This window comes from Mus caroli, unplaced genomic scaffold (assembly GCF_978045245.1).
Source record: "Mus caroli unplaced genomic scaffold, Mus_caroli_1 scaffold_5, whole genome shotgun sequence".
NCBI classification, from domain to species: Eukaryota; Metazoa; Chordata; class Mammalia; order Rodentia; family Muridae; genus Mus; species Mus caroli.
In genome coordinates, this window is record NW_028227260.1 from 148,929,236 (window position 1) to 148,949,992 (window position 20,757).

Here is a 20,757-nt window from a genome sequence, read left to right on the forward strand (position 1 = left end):
GTGTGGGGATCATTAGAAAGGGACAAGATTTTGTTTGTCTCTTTCCCCTCCACGAGGGCATGTTAATGGATGCAGTTTTGTGCAGGTATTCATAGATGCTGAGAATTCAAGAAAGCAATGTCGATGGCATATCTTTTTAGTTTTTATATATTTATTTTTTATTAGATATTTTCTTCACTTACATTTCAAATGTTATCCTGAAAGTTCCCTATACCCTCGACCCACCCTGCTCCCCTACTCACCCACTCCCGTTTCTTGGCCCTGGCATTCCCCTGTACTGGGGCATATAAAGTTTGCAAGACCTAAGGGCCTCTCTTCCCAATGATGGCCGACTAGGACATCTTCTACATATGCAGCTAGAGATATGAGCTCTGGGGGCACTGGTTAGTTCATATTGTTGTTCCACCTATAGGGTTGCAGACCCCTTCAGCTCCTTGGATACTTTCTCTAGCTCCTCCATTGGGGGCCCTGTGATCCATCTAATAGCTGACTGTGAGCATCCACTTCTGTATTTGCTAGGCACTGACATAGCTTCATACGAGATAGCTATATCAGGGTCCCTTCAGCAAAATCTTGCTGGCATATACAATAGTGTCTGGGTTTGGTGACTGATTATGGGATGGATCCCCGGGTGGGGTAGTCTCTGTATAGTCCATCCTTTCATCTTTGCTCCAAACTTTGTCTCTATAACTCCTTTCATGGGTATTTTGTTCCCTATTCTATGGAGGAATGAAGTATCCACACCTTGCTCTTCCCTCTTCTTGATTTTCTTGTGTTTTGCAAATTTTATCTTGGGTATTCCAAGTTTCTGGGCTATTATCCACCTATCAGTGAGTGCATATCTAGTGACTTCTTTTGTGATTGAGTTCCTCACTAAGGATGATATCCTCCAGATACATCCATTTGCCCAAGAATTTCATAAATTCACTGTTTTTAATAGCTGAGTAGTACTCCACATTTTCTGTATCCATTCCTCTGTTGAGGGACATCTGGGTTCGACACATCTTAAAGGCAGCCTTTCACAACTGAAGCAGGAGTTTAGACAGCTTTTGGGGTAGTTGAAGTTGGACTGAGCGATGAGGTTGTCATGTAATATAGCCCACTGAGAATAATATATATATATATATATATATATATATATATATATATATCGAATACTAGATTTCACAGTACTAGATCATATGCCCTAAAGACATATGGGTTTCTTTTTAAAGGAAGGAAGCATGAGGTAAATGGAGAACTTCATATATCTTATGTGATACAGACGAACACAATTTGAATCCACAATAACACTACAGAGCAAATCAGGGAAGCTTTAGACAACTATACGAAAAATATTCTATAGCTCAAAATCTTCATCAGGCTTGAATGTGCTCAGCTCTTGTGCAAATCATGAAACCGGTCCCATGGATTAATTTTGCTTTAGCTATTTACTAGGGTCAGAGAAAGACTGACCCTTGGAAACCGATAGGAACAAAAGGTCCCATCAGAGTTGGCTAAATGAAGCATTTGATTAGTTATCATTAACAAGATGATGCAAGCTAGGAAGGATTCGTTGTTCTTAAATTTGGCTTTGGTTCCATACTTGGCTTCAGCCCTCAGAGCTCTGGCCAAACAGCAGGTTTTCTGTGTGTCCTCTGTTCTCCCTGAGGACCTGCTAATGAGTCAGAGGTATTCTACATCCAAGGAAAATCTTTAGGAAAAGGAGCAGTGGAAACCTATAAGCATACATACAGAGGATAAAAGAAGGAAGGATAGAGTAAAATGGTCATGTGTGTTGCCTGCTGTTACAGCTGGAAGCACTTTTCTATATTCTAGAATTAATTTTCTAGCATAATAGACTCAGTAGTGATGCTGACTTTTGGACTGATTACACAAGGGTACATCAGATCATTCCACCTACTTGCAATCATCTTTCTTTGACTTGAACTATGTCATAAGGCTGTAATTTCCAGCAAATCCTTTCTGGATGAAGCAACACTTGAAAATGCTAAGCCTCCAGGGATGTACCAAAGCATCACCAGAATTAACAAAGATTAGGAAGAGCAGGGAGAGAGTTGAAAGGATAGAGTCATCTGCAGGAAGGCAGCTCCACCATTCAATTGGCAGCATGATAACTTTGTTGTAAATAAAGAACAGCAGAGCCAGAACTACCTCTGTAGAAACCTGAGACAATTCTATTAGCTCTAGACATGGGGTGCAGGAGCATCTGTGTGTGTGTATGCATGTTTGTGTGTGTGTGTGTGTAGGGGGCTATGTAAATCAATATAATGATATTTGTGATGAGACATATATCAGACATATATCTGATAATAGTCTTATGCCAAAAAAGAAGTCCTTTTCAAATTCATATCCTAATGGACACAAATTGTTTTCTCATTGCCATATTAAGCTATGTTTTGCCTTTAAAGTATTCTGACCTGCTGTTTCCACTACTTGCCTGATAGGAAAGAGGAGTAATTATGCTGTCTTAGTTAGAGTTTTACCACCACAAGTACTCATTTTCTAAGGAATGATGGGTGAGTCATTCATTTAAAATTCCCCTTCCCATCCATTTATGATGAGAAGATGTGGAAAGGGATGAACCAGAGATCTGGACCGATTAGAGAGAAGCTGGCCTTGACTTTGACTTTCTCAGGCCCTTCCTTTCCTGTGGTATGTGGATGCTGATCAGGTGCTCCTCCAGTGCTGACTCTGAGTGAACAAGTTCAAGGAAGAAAGAGCGAGTAAATACGAGGAATCCATTTCCTTTTGTGTTCATTGTGGCCCATTCTTCTTTGGTCTAGGGGAAAAGAGCATTGTTGAATTCTGCACCTAGCACTGCAGATGACTGTCATGGCTGCAAGACTGTGATGTCTGTGAGTCTTTCTCACTGCCACTTTGCCTAGAATCAAGAAATTATTCAGAGCACTGGACAGATTTCTGTATAACTCTAAGGGATCTTGAAATGTTCTTGTGAGCAACTCTGCTATAGTGGTGCTGGTATGCGGTGAAGATACTTTTTCCCCCTTCCTTGATAGGGTCCATATGTAGCCCAGGCTGGCATTATACTCACAATCCTCTTGCCTTAGCCTCCTGAGTGCTGAGACTTCAAGTGCACACCATCATGACAGCTGTGTTTTTTTCAAAAACATTTCAATGGTTTGATTTTTGCAACAACAAAAAAGAAATATCACATGCCTAAACATTTCAACAGTACAAAGGATTTTATAATAGCAACTCTTTCTACTCTGTCTTCCCCATACTGTACAGTTACCCTGCTTTCTCCAGACCATAAAAGTCAGCCTAATAGAAGCATTATTTTGCTCCTTGTTATTTCATTGTGTATTTTATTCATCTTGAATGAATTTCTTATAAGTACATTGGCATTTCGTTCATTCCTTTTAAAGGCCACATAGTATTTAATCATATATATATATATATATATATATATATATATATATAATAAAATGATTCTCCTATTAAGGAATATTGATATGTACAGAAACCACTCACCTTTTGCTACTATGCATATTGCTATTTAAATACACATCTTTATATGCTTGATGGAGAGAGAAAAACACTTGATTTCTAAAGATCCTTGGATTTTTTTCAAGTTTGGTTGCATTTAAAAACAGATACTGGCCTGTACCAATGAAATTAAAATGCTTGCCTGTGCTATAATGCTGTTATTCTAAATAATGCCCTATTGCTTTGCATAGCTTTTTTACTTTTTAATCTTTTAATTTTTATTAAATCATTTTAATTAATTAATTGATTAATTTGTATATCCCAACCTCTCTTTCTCCTCTCTCCTATCCTTCTCCAGCCACTCCTCCTTTGTTTCTCTTCAGAAAAGGGCAGGCTTCCCATGAATAGCAACCAGTCATGGCATAACAAGGTTATCGTAAGATGAGGCACCTCCTCTTTTATTAAAGCTAGACAACAGAACAACCCAGTAGGAGGAAAGGATCCCAAGGGGAGGTAATAGAGTCAGAGACAGCCTCTCCTCCCACTGTCAGGCATCCCATGGGAAGATCATGCTACATACTGTAACATATGTGCAGAGGTCCAAGGTCAATCTCATTCAGGCTCCCTGCTTGAAGGTTCAGTCTCTGTGAGTCCCTATGAGCCCAGATTAGTTGAGTCTGAGGGCTTTCTTGTGGAACCCTTGACCCCTCTGGCTCCTTCAGTCTTCTCTACCACCTCTTTCCCCAAGCTCCTCTGAATGTTTGGCTGTGGGTCTCTGCATCTATTTCCATCATTTTCTGGGTGAAGTCTCTCTGGCATCAGTTGTGCTAGGCACCAGTCTTGAGTATAGCAGAATACCATTAGGAATCATTTCATTGGCTTTTTTTGTCAGTCATTTTGATTCTATCCTAGTACTCTGGGCTCTCTAAACCTCTGGATCCTGGCCCTCCAGTAAGTGTCAGGAGTGGAATCCCTCTCATAGCATGGGTCTCAAGCTGGACCAGTCATTGGCCACCCCCCACATGTTCTATGCCACCTTTACATATTGTAGGTCAAAGGTTTTGTGGCTGGATTGGTGTCCTAATCCCTCCATTGGAATGCCTGGTTAGAGGAGCCGATTGGTTCAGGTCCATATCCCCCTTTTCTAGGAGTCTTCACTAGGGCTACCCTCATAAATTTCTGGGAGTTTCCATTGCATTAGGTTTCTAGCTCTCCCCAGAAGTAACCCCACCCCCCTGCACTGCCACATTTCCAGTTGTCTCTCCCAGTATTCTCTCCCTCTGTCCTCCCTATACCTGATCCATCCTGTTCCCACTCCCCCAGTGAGACTTCTCTCCTGTCTATTCTATTTGCCCTTCACAGTGAGATTCATGCATTTCCCCTTAAGCCCTTCTTGTTACTTAGCTTCTCTGGGTCTGCTGATTGTAACGTGGTTATTTGTGGTTAATATAACTTATAAGTGAGTACCTACCATGCTTGTCTTTTGGAATCTGGGTTACCTCGCTCAGGTGATCTTTTCTAGTTCTTTCTCATGAAGCTCCTTTGGAGTCCTGTCCAGTCTGTGATAAAATCAACAATTATTCTCTGAAGAGTCTAATCTGAGGGAGACCACAGAAGGGTCCAGCCTTCCCCATAATTCACAACTGGAGGAGTTAGAAAAATGTTTTCTCAAATGCCGAAAAGGGTTATATGGTAGCCCAAGTTTGGGGGTTTAGTTAAAAATGGGAAAGGCCTGTTTGAATAAATGACATTTAAAAATCGTCTGGGTCTCAATGATCTTGACCTACGTAAGGGACCACTGTGGCAAGGAGAAAGATCTAGCTCTGCAGTGGATAGGATTCCTGTCTAGTCGTGGGACTCTGTGAATCCAATGGTAACTGCCTGGGTTGTGTCTTCCACAAATACCTCCAAGAAACCAGATCCATCCTGGGGGCAGCCTAGAAACCTTATCCTGATGCCAGAATGTAGCCATGCCAACCCATAGGGTGGAGGCTCTGGGCTGGTCCTGCTGTTCTTGGGATGGTGGAGAACAACTCAGGAGATGGATAGATCTGGCTGCCTGGAACTACCACTGAATCTGTGAGGTTGTGGGTAGGCAGAGAACTTCCTGTCTCTTGTGTTCCCTATCACCTGGCCCTTAAATCCCATTCTACACCGCAGCACAGCAGGCATGCATCAGGCCTAGCCTTTTGTAAAAGAGAAACAAACAAACAAACAAACAAACAACAACAAAACCTGCAGAATGGGCCTTAGCGCTGGTGTATCTTGCTTCCAATCCAGGGTCTGTCCAAATCAAGTTCCTGACTGACTGTTTAAACTCCGGGCATAGTCTTGAGTGTCAAGCTGGCAAATGGGGCCATGGCATCCAGCTTCAGCGGGGAAACTCTCAACTCCTAGGTCGCTTTTTTTTCTATGTGACACACAAGTGCTTCTGTCTCCAGCACGCACGGATTTGTTCTAAGGTCCCAGGATCTCTGCAGTCACTAGTTTGTGTCTTGGAGTTGGGGGGAGGGGTGCAAAAGGAGCAAAGGATACTTTTTGATGTAATGGGTTTCTAGGGCCTCTAGCTGGAGACCTCCGAGTGGGAAAAGCCCCGGTTTCCAGAAAGAAGGGGTGGCATGAAAAAGAGGGGGTGGGCAAATGATGGGGCGGGGAGCCCTGAACCACTCTGCCTTCCAGGGAGGAGGAGGAAGGAGGGCAGGCCCTGACTGGAGGGAGGGAAAGAAGGAATCCGCCAAGGAGGAGTTTTCCAGCCTGGCTTTAGAGGCTCTGTCTCACTACACAGCCCCTCAGTCTCTTGGCCTCCTCCAGCCCCTTAAGTGCGCTGTGCAGCCTGCCCTGCGGGGGAAGCGCCGGCTCACCATGGGGAGCCCGGGACTCTGGCCCGCGCTGCTGCTGCCTCAAGTACTGCTGCTGTTGCTGGCGCTGCTGCATGTCCTGCCGAGCCAGGGATTCCCAGGTAGGAGCTAGGGATGGGGTGTGTTTCCCCAGTTAGTCATCAAGGAACCTCAGAAGTGTCTGCCGAATCCCTTGCCTTGCAACAGCAGGAGATGTGGGGGGGGGGTGTCCTCCCTTTGTTTACTCTGAACTCGTCTTTCGCAGTCCCAGGAAGCGGGTCTGAAAGAGGAGTGTGGCTCCCGATTAGGTACAAGAAACTGAGTTCACTCTTGCAGCGCTTGGAGCCCGAGCCTGAGCACCTTCTGCTCCTAGGGCTCCAAGGTTTAAACCAAACTCTCTTGGCATAGAAGGCTATGAAGAGAAAGTTTGGCCACGGGCTCTTTTGCTTCTTTCTCACCACACTGCATAGCTTCTTTTGTTCCCCACCCCAACCCCTCACAGGGTTTTGATGGCTGTCAGCGCTCTGGGCCTGGCAGCTTATTTTTGGTAGAAGCCCCAAATCTTGGCCCCACTCTGGAGCTGAGCAGCTCCGAAACTCCTGTGGACTTTACTAGCCTAGCCGAAGAGCCTTCGTGCATCCTCTTGTCCAGTCCGCTCCCTGCTCCCTCCTGCTCCCACCCCCCACCCCCGAACTGCGCCAAACTCTGGGATTCCGAGAAAGTTTGTTTCTCTAAGGGAGAAGTGCCAGCTGAGAGTGGTGACATGTGGCATGCACTTGGTTAGCACCAGGGAAAGCAGGAAAGGCACAGGATTGTGCTGGAGGGCGTGGTCTCCAACATCTAAGGGGACCCTGGTATTTACTGGGTTTTCACAGTACAGGGAAAATTCTCTTTGGAAGTTTAAAAGTATCTAGTTAACATCCTCACAATGAAATCTCAGGTTTACAGAAGGTGGCAGAGGGGCAGGGCTATTTTGTTATGAACCCCTGTGGCCTTTGAATGAAGAGTCAATCTATGCAGGTGGTTTAGCTTTCTGTTACTAGAAAGGCGGGCCATGCATGGTAAAGTATGTGAATAATTGGCTTTGTGTTAGACAGTTTAAATCTACGGACAGTTGAAATCTGGGGCTTGAGAAGAAACCCCCAGGAAGGGAGCTGGGTAGATGTAGGTAGGGTGGCTTTTGGTCTTTGAATGTTCCAAATGAGTGGATGGATGGATGGATGGATGACATGTGAGTTACAAGACAGGAACATTATTTGTGTTTTGTGCTGATGCTTACAGGTTGGAGGTTTCCTAGGAGCTGATTAGGGGCAAAGTGCAGAGGACGCTTTACCCTAGTTGCTAGAGAAATGTCATTTTATGAGGCTGATGTCTCCACTCACCCCCTTGGCAATAATTGTGTTAAAGGGAGCTTAGAGAGGAAGAAGAGACAATCTAAATGAAAGCATCTCAACCTCTGGTTGAGCCTGTCCCAGGGAGGCTCCCCTTTTTCGTTTGCTCTCCTCCCCCCTCCTGCTCTCTCCTCCCTGTTCCTTTCTCTCCGTCTCTACCCTTATATAGTATAGCTGCCAAGCCTCAGACACCCACAGGATCCTAGATTTGCCAGCTCAGGCACTTACTACTGCTTATGTTTTGGGACTTGCCTTTGAGTTTCTTGGCTCAGTCTGCTAGCCTGCTGGTCCCGCCTCCTGACAGCCAGGCAGCCACCAGGTTCCTCTTTGCCACCATTCCTGTTGATCCCTCACCTGCCCTCTGGCTCCACTCAGGTACCCTGAAGCTTTGAAGGAGCACTTCCCTGGAGGCCTCACTCCTTTTTTTTTCTAGTCTATTTCTAGCCTGTTTCTTTAAAAAATATTTATTTTACTTGTTGATATTGTATTTATACCATTTTCCCCTTTGTTTTCTGACCTGCAAGTCCTTCCCTATACCCCACCCCCTTGCTTTCTAAACTACAGAATACTATTCCAATTGGAGTCCTCTCTTGGCACATATCAATGGAGTATCTTGGGAAGTGAGCTCTGCTGGGGCTGTTGAATCCAACAGAGGAAATTTTAGTCTGAGCCAGAGATTGTAAAAGTCTGGGAAGGGAAAATGCTCTAGACTTGTACATCTGGAGGCATATGGCATCGGCTGGGTTCACTATTAGTTGTGCAGTAACATGTTTTAAAGATTGTCTCAGAGGCACCCATAGTATGTGAACATCATGTCTCCAGGAAGAGCCTGTCTAAGAAGATTTGGATCTGGAACTTCACAAAGAGGGAGCTAGGAATTTAGGACCCCATCAGGATCCTAATTATGCTCTTAGAGCAACTCTGTCAGAGAAATGGCAAATCTTTCCTAGTCTCACCTGGAGAAGCTCTCTGGAGTTCTTCTAAACCTGAATTTGATGTAGCTTTTCTGGGCTCCTAATTTATTTTTCCCAGCCTATCAAAGACTGTGTGTCTACAGAAGCCCACAGGAAGTCTATGGAATGCTCCTGGCAAAGTTGCCCATGTCTGTGTTTAGATCCTTTTAAGAAATTGACCTGTTCATGAATTCTATTTTTAAATGAATTCTCACAAGCTTCTGTATGTCTGAGACTTTGGAAGTTCACTCTACCCCCTGCAAACAAAGCTGAAGGTGGAGGATGAATGCTGTGCTCATGGACAAAGTCTTTGTGAATCTTCCTAGTATTGGAGAAAACAGGTAAAGTGGTGTGGTTTTGTTCATTAGGGAAACCTTAAAGCTAAATCAGACCACGGCTGTCAAAGCAGGCTTTGGAACCGCCACATTTGGAGATAAGTATGCGGAGCGGAGCACCTGGCTCAGGCTCTGCAATTAAGGTCTCAGCAGAACCTGGCTAGAAATTTCTATTTGTGCTTAAGACATATAATCAGCTGACAAAATTACTCTGCAATATAAAAGAGGATCTGCTGGAGAGAGGAGGGCATTTTTGTCTGACATTGTCTTTGTTGAGAACACTTCCAGTCAGTAAATTGTTACCACTTCTCATTTCACAGATTTGTGAGTTGAACACAGGGCTAGACACCATCAGTAAGGCACCAATTTCAGACCTTCCTGCCTCCTCAGTCCTTGCACCATAATTAAAGTTCATCCCTTCCCTTCTAGATGATGACTGTAGCATTAGTGTCTCTGAGGCTAACTCATTGTCTTTTTTTTTAAGGCTAAATACGCGTCTTTTAGGTGGAATAGTGTGCATGTGTGTGTATATGTGTGTATGTGTTTGTGTGTGTGCAGGTATGTACATATGTGTGAACATGCATGTGTGTGTGCATGAGTGGGCACATGTATATATTCATGTACAAGCTAGAAGTCGGTGTAAGGTGTCTTTTGTTTCTTTCTACCTTCACTTCTGAGGCAGGATCTCTCACTAAATTGGAGGCTTATCAATGGAGCAAAATTAGCTGGCTGGAGAGGCACACAAATCCTCCTGTCTCCTTTTATCCAGTTCTGGAATTACAAGTATATGCCACCATACCCGGCTTTTCATGTGGATGCTGGGGATCTGAACTCAAATTCTTATGTGCATGTAGCGAGGACTTTGCTGATTAAGCACTCTTCCCAGCCTCTAAAGTGGACTAATTTGTAGCCCGTATTTCTCTGTTCAAAAACTTAGAGCAATAACTCCCCAAGTCCACTCTCATGTGAAAGGCTCTCCATTATATTCAGGAGCTAGATTGTTCTGGCACAGTTCTCAAGTGCTTCACCCATGGCTTCCTAAAACCTAGTCCATGTACACTACATGGCCCTTTAGCAGTTTAGTTATGTTTTCCTTCTTTGTAGATGTCATTGCCTGCATCTTGGAGTGACCCACTGAGCCCTTTGACTGTTCAAAATTCTCCCCATTATCTAACAACATCCACATTTTGATGAAATCAACTGCCTGATCCTCCCTCCCTTCCTCACCCCTCCCTTTCTTCCTTCCCAGTTATGGGAAGGGGACACATGGCCTTGTGCATGCTATACATATGCTTTGTGGCTGAGCTACACTCCGGCTCTTGAAATTATTTCTGGATCACTGAAAGGGAAGCCTCATGTCTTTAAACAAGCACAGCTCTCTGTGGCTGTTTTGTGGGCTTTGTCACACATTTCATGCACTATAAGTATAAACTCCTTTTCTAGATTCTGAGTCCTAAAAATCTAGGTTTGTACATGTTTACCGTTATGTGTATTCCTGGGAATGCTCAGCAGAATACCTGGTGCTTATGGAACTTAATTTACAGTGAAACTCTGATGATCTGTAAGAGAAGTGCATGAGTAAATGGGACCTTGTGCCACCATGAATCTACATACATCGAAACTATGGCTTGCTAGCCACAGAGGCTCATTTTAAATCCACGAGTACCCCCTGTTTAAGCAATAACTGTCTCTGCTGGGGGCTGTAAGATGAGAGACTGAGTGCAGCCACAAGCTGGAGCTTGGATTTATTTTTGTTGGCCACTTCATTCCATGTCCTTCCAAAGCAGTTGAATGGTCTCCTTAGTAAACACATATATATGTACTGTAACAATTCCCCTTTCAGTGAACACAACTAAAAGTAGCAATTGAAAGCAAAGAGTTTCAATATAGGTTTGCTGTTACCAAGTTATAACATAGTATGGAGTTTGTAGCTGTCAAGTTATAATTAACATTCAGGTTGAAGATTCTCTTACAAAACAGCAGTATGAATAATTGTCTCTCAAGTTCTAGTTTGTAGGGAGATCTTCGAGCCAGTCTCTCCATATTTAACTCTTTTGAAACTGACAGCTTTAGTGGGCCTTTTGCTTTAAGAGGGGCTGCTCTTTTCCTGGTATATTTACATTCTGCTCCAAAATAAAATTGGTCTCTGTCTTCCCTAATGAAATCTGAGCTTTACCCAGACACTTACTTTATCAAATGGCCATGAATGGTGAAGAGACTCTGTGCTTGGAAAAGGGGAGTGGGTAAGGTACTGAGTTTCTTCTTTTCAGTAGTATCCTGTCTCCTGGGGAACTAGATGTAGTTACCTCCAGTGGTCAATACTGTAATGTAAATGTGTGATGGGCTCTATAGACTCTGAGGGAGTCATGCAGGAATTTGGCCTGATGTTGAAGGGTGATGCTTAGAGATGTTGCTGCCAAGATGGTGATGCTAAAGAACCAAGGTTGCATTAGAATGTCTTTGGGGTTCACTAAGAATGCTTTGGACTGAGAAACAGAATTCTGGGCAACTATTTCCTCCCCTGGGGAAAAGTCCCTCTCCCAATCCAAATCCACTATTCAGAAGATGGTTTTCCTTTTTTCTTGAACTGTGTGAGAAAAAAATTGTGGACTTAACAAGCAAAAGAAAGAGAGAAAGAAAGGGAGAAAGAAAAAGAAAGAAAGAAAGAAAGAAAGGAAGGAAGGAAGAACACAGAAGACAAAATTGCTAGATAGAACTTTGATTCAACCAATGAGTAGGTGGAGGTCATCTCTCTAGTTAACACCAGCTATAGAATTTCCAATTCTCCCCATTTTTAAAGCAACCATGGGCTAAGTTTAGCTCAAAATGTTAGACCACATTGTATGCCTTAAGTTCTGTATTCAGTGCCCCCTCAAAGTAAAAGTAAATGATAAGTAAAAAAAAAAATCAAAGTAGAAATAAACATAGATTGAAATTGTGCCTGCTCTTGATTAACACAAAGTCTGAGATCTGAGGGAGTGTATTTAGGTCAATATTCAGGGTATTCATTGTCTGAAGTAGTTGTGAATAAGACCCAAACTATTCAATTCAAATATCTTTGTAACATGTAACAGAATTTCCAAGATTACTTCCCAGAGACAAAGGAATGGAAGATAAAATGTCAGTGAATATTTACAATCCTCTGAATAAAAGAGCCAATTGGGTAGGAATCAAGTCAGGGCATACTTAGCTGATGAGACCTTTGGATATTAAATTGCCCCAAGACAATATTCTAAGTGATTTAGAGACTCTGGGAAGTTTACACATTCTGAGGGTAAGGTTTGCAGATAAAGATTTAAAACGAAGGCTTGCACCAAATGTTCTTAGCAATACTGCTATGCAGCCAAGTTCCCAAGGTAATAATTGATTACACCTGGATCTTATGAGCACATGGAACAATCTGGCTTCAGAAAGCTCCCGAGTATGCATTCCTTAGAGAAACGATGCACTCACCCATAATTCTAGCTCATAGTGGATGTTTCTCTCTGTGCATTGTTCTTCGGGAAGAAGATAAATGGGTTTGGATCCACTGACTCAGATTATCCCGGGAACTTGGAGTTATACATTGCATATATTTGTTTAAAAACCTTTTCAATGAGTTAGATTGGCAGAGTTTTTGCTTGGCTTTCAGAAAAAAAAAATTTCTTTTTGCAATAGTTTTTCTGTGATGATCTTATAGGGACTGGTAGTGTGATTAGTCCCATGTGCCAGCAATTTGTTTTCTTCTGCCACCATCACAATGTCTCTCCAGTTGTGTTTAATGGGCACATCTTCAATGCAGCTGAACCCTAGCATTCTCTAATGATTTGTCTTGGTCCGGGCCTTGTGTGGGTGGCTGGGCTGAAAAACCCTGCCTGGTACAAGCTTCCAAGAATATTCAAGCACATTAGTTAAATTGGAGCCACGGGGCAAGAATTAAGCCAAAAGTTTTTTGGGCCCACAGTGGAATGTTGCAGAAGCAGTGGTGGTGTTCATGGCCCCTATTTTCTGGAACTCAGTTCCCACATGGCCATTCCTTATAGGAACTCTCCAGACACATTATCTCTGACTCATTTGCCTGTGGTCAAAGGTAAAATGCTGTTTCAATTTAGATTTTTTTATCTCAGCTTTTTAGGTAGTAGAATCATACTCTTTCAGTATTAGCTATGCAGAGATCTAATTTTCTCACCCATGTGAGCCAATTATAGGATCTTTTAAATTTTCTTAGTCCCATTACTTAACAGGGAACCTAGCTCCAAGAGGATAATGCCATCAAGAGGGGATGGCTCTAGCCAGCTTCAACCCACCCACCTGGATGGCTGTCTCAGACTCTATCTAGATTGCTGTGGGAGTTTCTTTCTTTCGTACCCAGGTTCCTCTGAGCAGGCAGCCTAATTCTTCTGCTGGGGAATCTTGGACAGTGAGGATGCCTCAGACATGAAATTTTCATGCATTTTAGGGAGGAGCATCTCATGCCCCTTGGGATGAGACATCCTCAGTTGGGATATCTGGAGTCACATTGGGAGTAGCAAGCCGAGCTACAGCTAGAGCTTGGGGAAGTGAATCGCCCGAACTCCTATAGGCCTGTATTGGAATTTACCTCTGCAATGGCTACTTCATATTAAGCTCTTTCCTGGGTTCAAGTGCTAGACAAACTAGGATAAGCTATGCTACAGCATCAGTATTTATATGAATTCTTGGGTACCCTCTCATTCATCTTAGCGCTGGGTTACTTGGGCATTTCTCAGTGGTTGTGAGAAGCTCCTGACCCAAGGCTAGCTCTTGATCTCTTTTAAGGCATTAGGGTCCCATAAGCTTTGTCTCCACACTGCTTGTTTGGAGTTGCACACCTGATTTGTGGTAACAGTTTAACAGCTTTATGGAGACATAGTTCACCCCCTCCAGCATTTGCCCATTGAAACTGTGCACTTTAGTGGTTGTATTATATTCATGGAGTTCATTGTAATCAATTTTAGGACATTTTTATTATCCCCCAAAGAGACTCATGCCCTTTGGCTGTCACTGCCCAATCCCTTTTCATTCCAACTGCTAGGCAACCACTAGCTTATTCTCTGCCTCTATAGCTTTGCCTCTTCTTTACATTCTTTAGAAGTTAAGTTGCATGAAACTTGTCTTTTTGTGATTTATGTCTCTCATTTAGCCCAAGGTTTTCAAGGGTCATCCATGCTGTCAATTCCATTCCATGGATATCTTCCACTATACTTATCTATTGATCAGTTATTACTCATATGGGTTGCTTCCACTTCAAGTCTTTTGGGAATAATGCTGCAGTGAACATTCTTGTACAGGTTTTTGTGGGGACATATACTTTTATTTTTCTTGGCCAGTTACCTGGGAATGGAACATCCAGGTCATATGCTCACTCTAGGACAAACATCTAGGAAATTACCAAACTCTTTTTCCAGAAAGACTACATCTTTTTACCTTCTCACTAGTAATATGTCCTAACATCTGTATAGCCTCAGCATCTCTGAGGGATTCTTACACTGATTTTCTTTTCTATTAAGTAATTTACTCTAAAGTATTGAGTGACAAAATTGTGTTTTTTCTGCAAATAATGAAGGGCTACGCCAGAAAAAGTCACTGGTGTCTGCTCTTTCATTGTTGGCTGGAGGAGTACTGCTAGCCCACAATGCCCTCACTTCTCATTGGATAAGAAAAAAAAAAAAAGCCCAGTCTCTACATGTTTAGTTAGACGGGCAGAGAATTCTATCTGGAGACATTTTGGGCTAATTCAGAAATGGGGGCAAGCCCAAGATTCAAGACTAGGAAAGGAAGGGCTGATTAGTGTGGTGGTCCTGGTTGCTCTTTTGGTGGGTGTTATGGTGTGGGAAAGAAACTCCCTGGACAGGCATGCAAGCAATGCTGAATGATAGTGGCTTAGCCTCAAATAAGACAAAGCCGTGGATCTGGTATTCTTTTAAAGCACATGGGTATTTAAAAGGAAAACAAAACAAAAAAGCTGTGCTTGCATTTCTACAAGATCCTTGTTGCACCCTTGGGTCATCTGGAACCAAGTAAAAAATTCAGATGCCTAGGCTCCACCCAAGACTTGCTGAATCAGCATTTACATTTTACCCAGAGCCTGCAGAGGAACTGTAGATGAGGATATTTGCATACTGGTCTGATGAAAGAGTGCAGCCTTTGCCAAAACAGATTGGCTTTCCTGTTTAGAATTGCTACACAATGGCTCACTTCCCCTCCTCTCCCTTTTGTGGTTGGTTTTGACTTCATCACTGAATGACTCTTTCTGGATTTCCATTAAGTCCCTTATAATCCTGAGATAAACATGCACACCTTTAAATTCTTTCTTTCTCCCTTCCTTCCTTTCTTTCTTTTTTCTTTCTTTCTTTCTTTCTTTCTTTCTTTCTTTCTTTCTTTCTTTCTTTCTTCCTTTCTTCCCTTCAACTATTTTTTAAAAGTCTGCTGAGCAATAAGAGTCCAGTCCCTCCCTGACCTAACCCAGAATAACAGCAAAGCATATCTTCAGATTGACTAGTAACGGGGGCTTTGAGTAGCTTTCCCCTGCAGCTAATAATTTTAGTTGAATAATTTTAGCTAGTTAGGAGGAGGAGGAGAAAGAGCAAGAGACAGAGAAAGAGACAGAGAGAAGAACAAGTTGAGTGTTATGGAATCCTCAGCTACCCGGGAGGTTAAGGAAAGGGTATTATCTAATTTAAGACCTGCTTGAGATACAGAGTGAGTCCAGGGGTAATTTAGTGAGATCCTGTCTCAAAAACAAAAAAGAAGTTGCAGATATGGCTGAGAGAAAGAGTGCTTCCCTATCACAGGGGAGGTCCTAAGTTTAACCCCTAGGATTGAAAAGGACAAAGACTATCTGGGTGGTGGTGGTGCCCACCTCTGATCCCAGCACTCAGGAGGCAGAGTCGGGCAGATCTCTGAGTTCAAGGCCAGACTGCTCTTCAGAGTGTGTTCTAGGACAACCAGGGTTACACAGAGAAACCCCATCTCGAAAAGCAAAACGAAAAAAAAAAATAAGGAAAGAAAAAGAAAAGGAATTTTACAAAAAAGGACAAGGAGGAAGAGGAAGGGGGATTATCTGTCTTCATACTAGAAACCAATATGAAAGAGGTTAGAGAAGAGGTGAGAGCTTGGAGAAAGGAAGCCAAGGGGGAGGTCAGGAGAACATATCAGCCCTGGAAGCTCGACTGGTTGGGAAGACTCGGATGATTGAGTTGTTCAATGGCATCTAAAAGGGTTAGGTTGGGGTGGGCATGTGGTTATAAACCCAGACCTGGTCTTTAGAAAGACAGAATTGGGATCATTTGGAGAGAGTCTGATGAATTTTAATCTGATAGATCTGGAATAGCAAATAGTTAATTTGGGTACAGTCTGCAAATTAATTCAGGCATGCTCTATTTGCCCCCTTCCTGTTTTCATATCATCAGTTGATCAAACGGTTTAAAATTTTAAGTAGTAAAAGTATTCCAAAGGAGATTGATAATTCCTTTCTGATCATTTGAACACAACTTTGTTAATTTATTTATGTACAGTATGTACCTATGTGGTGATATAAAGATAATATTGAATTGTTTCGACAGAGATCATAGGGCTTATGAAACTAAAAACTGTCTCTAAAGTCTGCCAATCCCTAATGGAAGGTCTTGCTTCTGAAAGTGTAACCTGATGCTCAGCTTTTCCTGGTAGCTTTAGAAATTTTACATTTTGAACAGCAATCCAAAGCTAGGAAGTTGCAGCCTGCCTTTTAACAGGAGATGCCGAGGTGTTTGGAATTGCTTCTTCCCCATCAGTAGACCCAACTCGGGACTCATCTTGGATTTCTAGGCCAGCATACGATAATGGACACTGTACTCTCTACTCTTAATTTATATGGCACATAACTGTATATCTGGTTTTCTATGCTTGGGGACTGTAATACATCTCAAACTCTCTAGAAATTAAGTTCTCATTTTAGTCTTTCCAGTCTTTAGCTAAATCTCAGTGTTCTAACCCAAACTGGAAATGGTCTGACCTGAGGCTGCAGACTCTGGTTTCTCTGGCTCCATGGCCCTTCCAGGATCTCCCTACATTGATATGGCTCAAGGCCCTCTAGTGTCTTCTATACACTTATTTGAAGCACTGCTTCCCAGAGGTGCACAGATGTCTCCTTTTTATGTAGGTTGCATTGTCATTAAGTTGAGATGTGCTGGGTCCTAAGATCTGAATACAGTTCGCCTCCCTACAAAACGCAGCATGAGCTATGCTTACCATTGTGCTGGTGACTTTGAAGAGATTACTGGAACAGCCGGAAGGCTTGATGCCTTTCATAGGACCAGATCAAGTATGGTGATTGCGGGTTATTATAAAGCAAGGCATCTTTATAAAGTTTGGCATCCATGCACTCTTATTTGTCCTTCTCCTTTTCACTAGGAGTTGTAATAAGAGGCTGTCACCATATGTAACTTTCTACCTTGAACTTCCCAACCTCCAGAACTGCCAACTAAGATAAGTCTGGTTTCAATGTTGCAGTCATGGGTGTTTGGTTGTAGCAACAGACAGTGGCCCCAAACACAAGATTGAGTGTTTCTTTAGTGCAGGGGCTCCCAAGGTCATCAGTATGTAACCGTCTGGGAGGGGACTGGGAAGAATATCCTCAACTCACCATCCACAGACCAGTACAAATTACAGGACCACTCAAGAATATGTGACATAAATACATTCTCAGACCCTCCCCTAGGATTAATGAACCAGAAACAGGGTCCTGATAAAGTTGAGCCTAGCAATCCGTGTTCCAGACACTCCAAGTTCTTCTCACACAGTCATGTATGAGGGTCATTCGTTCGGACAATTTCAGATCAATTTTTTCAGAACATCTAGCGAAAGAAACTTGTGTTTCACTTATCAATTTTAATGAGAACCATTTACTTGCTTTAAATTTTAGGACAGGACCTTGGGAAACACCACACTGAACTTACCGAGTAGGGATGAGCACAGCAGGTTTCAGCAATAACCCCTGAGGTGAAGTCATCTCTTGGAGATTTGTCTCTCAGACAAGCAGCTCCTCTGCACACTTGGGTTGAGAAAAGTTTCTCCAGGTCAACAGGCAGCAGCAGCTGGCTGATGCAAACACAGATCCTTCACAGTGGGTTTCTGGATGTTAAAATGTGTGGAAGGCTGGGGAGCAGCCCTGGGGCTATTTCTTCTCCTATGCATGATTCATCCTTTCAGAATACTCATCTGTGGGAGACTGCTAGTCTGCAGGCAGTGACTCTCAGTACAGATGGCTGTCCCTGCGTTTTAGAGCTCAGGCCATTTCTTCTCATTCCACAACTTCTCCCTCGGAGTCTCTAGGAGGAACAGAAGTATTATAGCCTCAGACCTTCATGCAAACATTCTTTCTTCTTTGCTCCCAGTAGGTTTGTATCTGCTACATTGTCACTTAGTCTCAGAGTCCCAGTAACAATAAGCCATTTGGGAGACTGACTGAAGTTGAAGGAGCCACTATAACTTATTGTACTTCCTTTGAGAGCTGACTGCTGGGGTCAAGCAAGTGAAAGGAGTTCAGGACGAGAAACGTACTCTGACCTAGATTTTCATCAAGAATGGACGAGACAACTGTCAACTTTGATTCTTATACTTCTTTTTGGGAGAGAAAATAAAAAATCCTATGCGGTAGCTCACTTCTGTCTGCCCTGCACTCTGAAAGCGTGTGCTCATCTTTAAAATGGCCCGGCCCACCTGATGAATGTATGAGCTGCAGCTCTGCTGACCACACTTTCATGATGCTTTTAAAAATGATAAAAAGAAGTCGGGGTGTAGCTCAGTGCTAGAGCACTTAGCACTTGCAAGGCCCCGAGTGTAAGCTTCCAGCACAGAAAAAAAAAAAATTCATTTAGAGGCAAATCACATTTATTGTAAAAGCGCTTAGAGACATGGCAAGATGGAAGGAAGTTTGCCTCTCATTTTCCTCTGCACTCTATTTTTTTCCCTAAAATCACTGCACTGATCAGTTTGGTATAAACACCTAGAAATTTTTTCTCTGTGTGAATTTTTATAAAGACACAAGTTGTTAATAATGCATTGCCACATGAAGCAACAATGATAAATACATGGAGTTATCTCCTTTGCCAGGAAACAGAGGCCCATGAGATATATGACTGTACAAGTGAGTGTGGTACAAGAAATATCTCTGTGGCTCTCTCCCACCCTCACTAGCTGTCAGAGACCATGTGTCCTCAGGCAGTGCTTTGGTCTGTGGCCTTGCTCAAAGCCTGGCTGCAGACTCCCTTCCTCTCTTCAATTTTCGTTGTGTCCCGGGCACTATTTGTGGACAGTTAAGTTAACCTTTTTGGAGGACCATATGACACACCACAAATTGCTTTTGTTCCATCATCTGGTTTCACTTTAAAGGGTAGCCTTCTTCCTTCTGTCTGAATTGAGTGGGAACAGTTAGGTTTCAGAGCTTTGGAAATGGTCCTCAGTTTAGTTAGCATTAGTTAAGGGCCCCTGTGTTGTGCTGATGCCCTCGGTTTTAGGTACCTGTATTTTTCCTGTCCCTGCTCTGTCTCTAAGAATTAAATAATGGGTTTGGTTCTTCGAACTATTAAGCAATACGAGGCTATCCTGGAAAAACGTATTCTTTTCCTTTGGACCAGAGCAATGCTTTCATTTATAAATTTATCCTTTCAGTTTTCTTTCTTTCTTTCTTCCTTCCTTCCTTTCTTTCTTTCTTTCTTTCTTTCTTTCTTTCTTTCTTTCTTTCTTTCTTTTAAAGACCTGAAATATGGCCACAATTAAAATTTCACAAGCCACATGCTGTCTTCATTGTCTTGGCTAATTAAAAGCAGAGTGCTTGGAGACTAAGGGCGCCATCTCCTCTGCCTAGAATTTTCCTCTGGGGATTTTCTGCAGAAGTGTTTAAACTGGCGGTGGGACATTGTTCCAGATGAAGCAGCTATAGAAGCAAGGCTAATTCGAAGAGTTCATGTCTCACAAGTTTTACCTTCCCACCCTCCACCCATGACACTGCCAGTTTTTCTTGATGAAATCAAGTTCAATGGGCACATAGGAGCACTCTAGACAGGAAAAGGTTAGCCTAAGGACTGTAGTTGGGTACAAGAGGTAAAATTCCTCAGTGAGATGGAAACCCAGTCATCCACGGTGGTGACCCCTAGCAGTTGCCCAGTAAACAGTATCATTTTGGCCTACCCTTCCTTCTTTGCCTCTCTTTGTCTGCCCATCATTATACATCCCCCCAAATTAATTACTGTATCCTCTCTTAAGATCTGCTTTGGGGGATGGCAAACATTAGCTATGATGGAATTTAACCCAGGGTTTTAGGTTCCCTCTTGAAGTTATTTATTTTAACTGATAAATTGATACTTGTTAGATAGAGATGTGTAATGAGGGGTTCTGAGATAGGAGCTTGGAAGTTGTTTAGGTAGGCATGAAACTACCTAAAATTTGGTGGTTCAAATCAATAGCAACCAAGTACTTGCTCATGAAAGTTTGGTCAGGGTTTAGTGTGGAAGGCTAATTTCTGACCTATATTCTGTTGACCGTGTGCCTTTATCTAGGGCTGCTGGATCCAAGATGATGCTATTCACATATTTGGTACTTCATCTGCAATGGCTATACCCCACCCCCACCTCTGTCTTTCAGTCCCTCATGGGTCAGACCAGTATCTTTGTCCAGCAAACTAAATGGACATGTTTGTATTTGAGTAGCTTCCCAATAGAGTAAAAGCAAAGCCTGCCAGGATGCTACTGAAAAGCCCAGCTCTGGAACTGACACAGCATCACTTTTGCTGAAAATTTTAAAGGAAAATGAC

General features: G+C 42.8%; 1 protein-coding gene across 2 annotated transcripts in view; it reads left to right on the forward strand.

Annotated features, from left to right (window-relative positions):
* Positions 1-6,162: 6,162 nt before the first annotated feature.
* The window catches only part of Srpx (sushi repeat containing protein X-linked), a 78,452-nt gene continuing 63,857 nt past the window's right edge, over positions 6,163-20,757 (forward strand). Inside the window, exon 1 of one of the 2 annotated variants that reach the window (XM_021153437.3) lies at positions 6,163-6,409. In XM_021153437.3, the coding sequence (XP_021009096.1) occupies positions 6,313-6,409 (97 nt within the window). In that variant the 5' untranslated portion in view covers positions 6,163-6,312. The remainder of the gene's footprint in view (positions 6,410-20,757) is intronic. The other variant, XM_021153438.2, reaches the window with a different exon arrangement.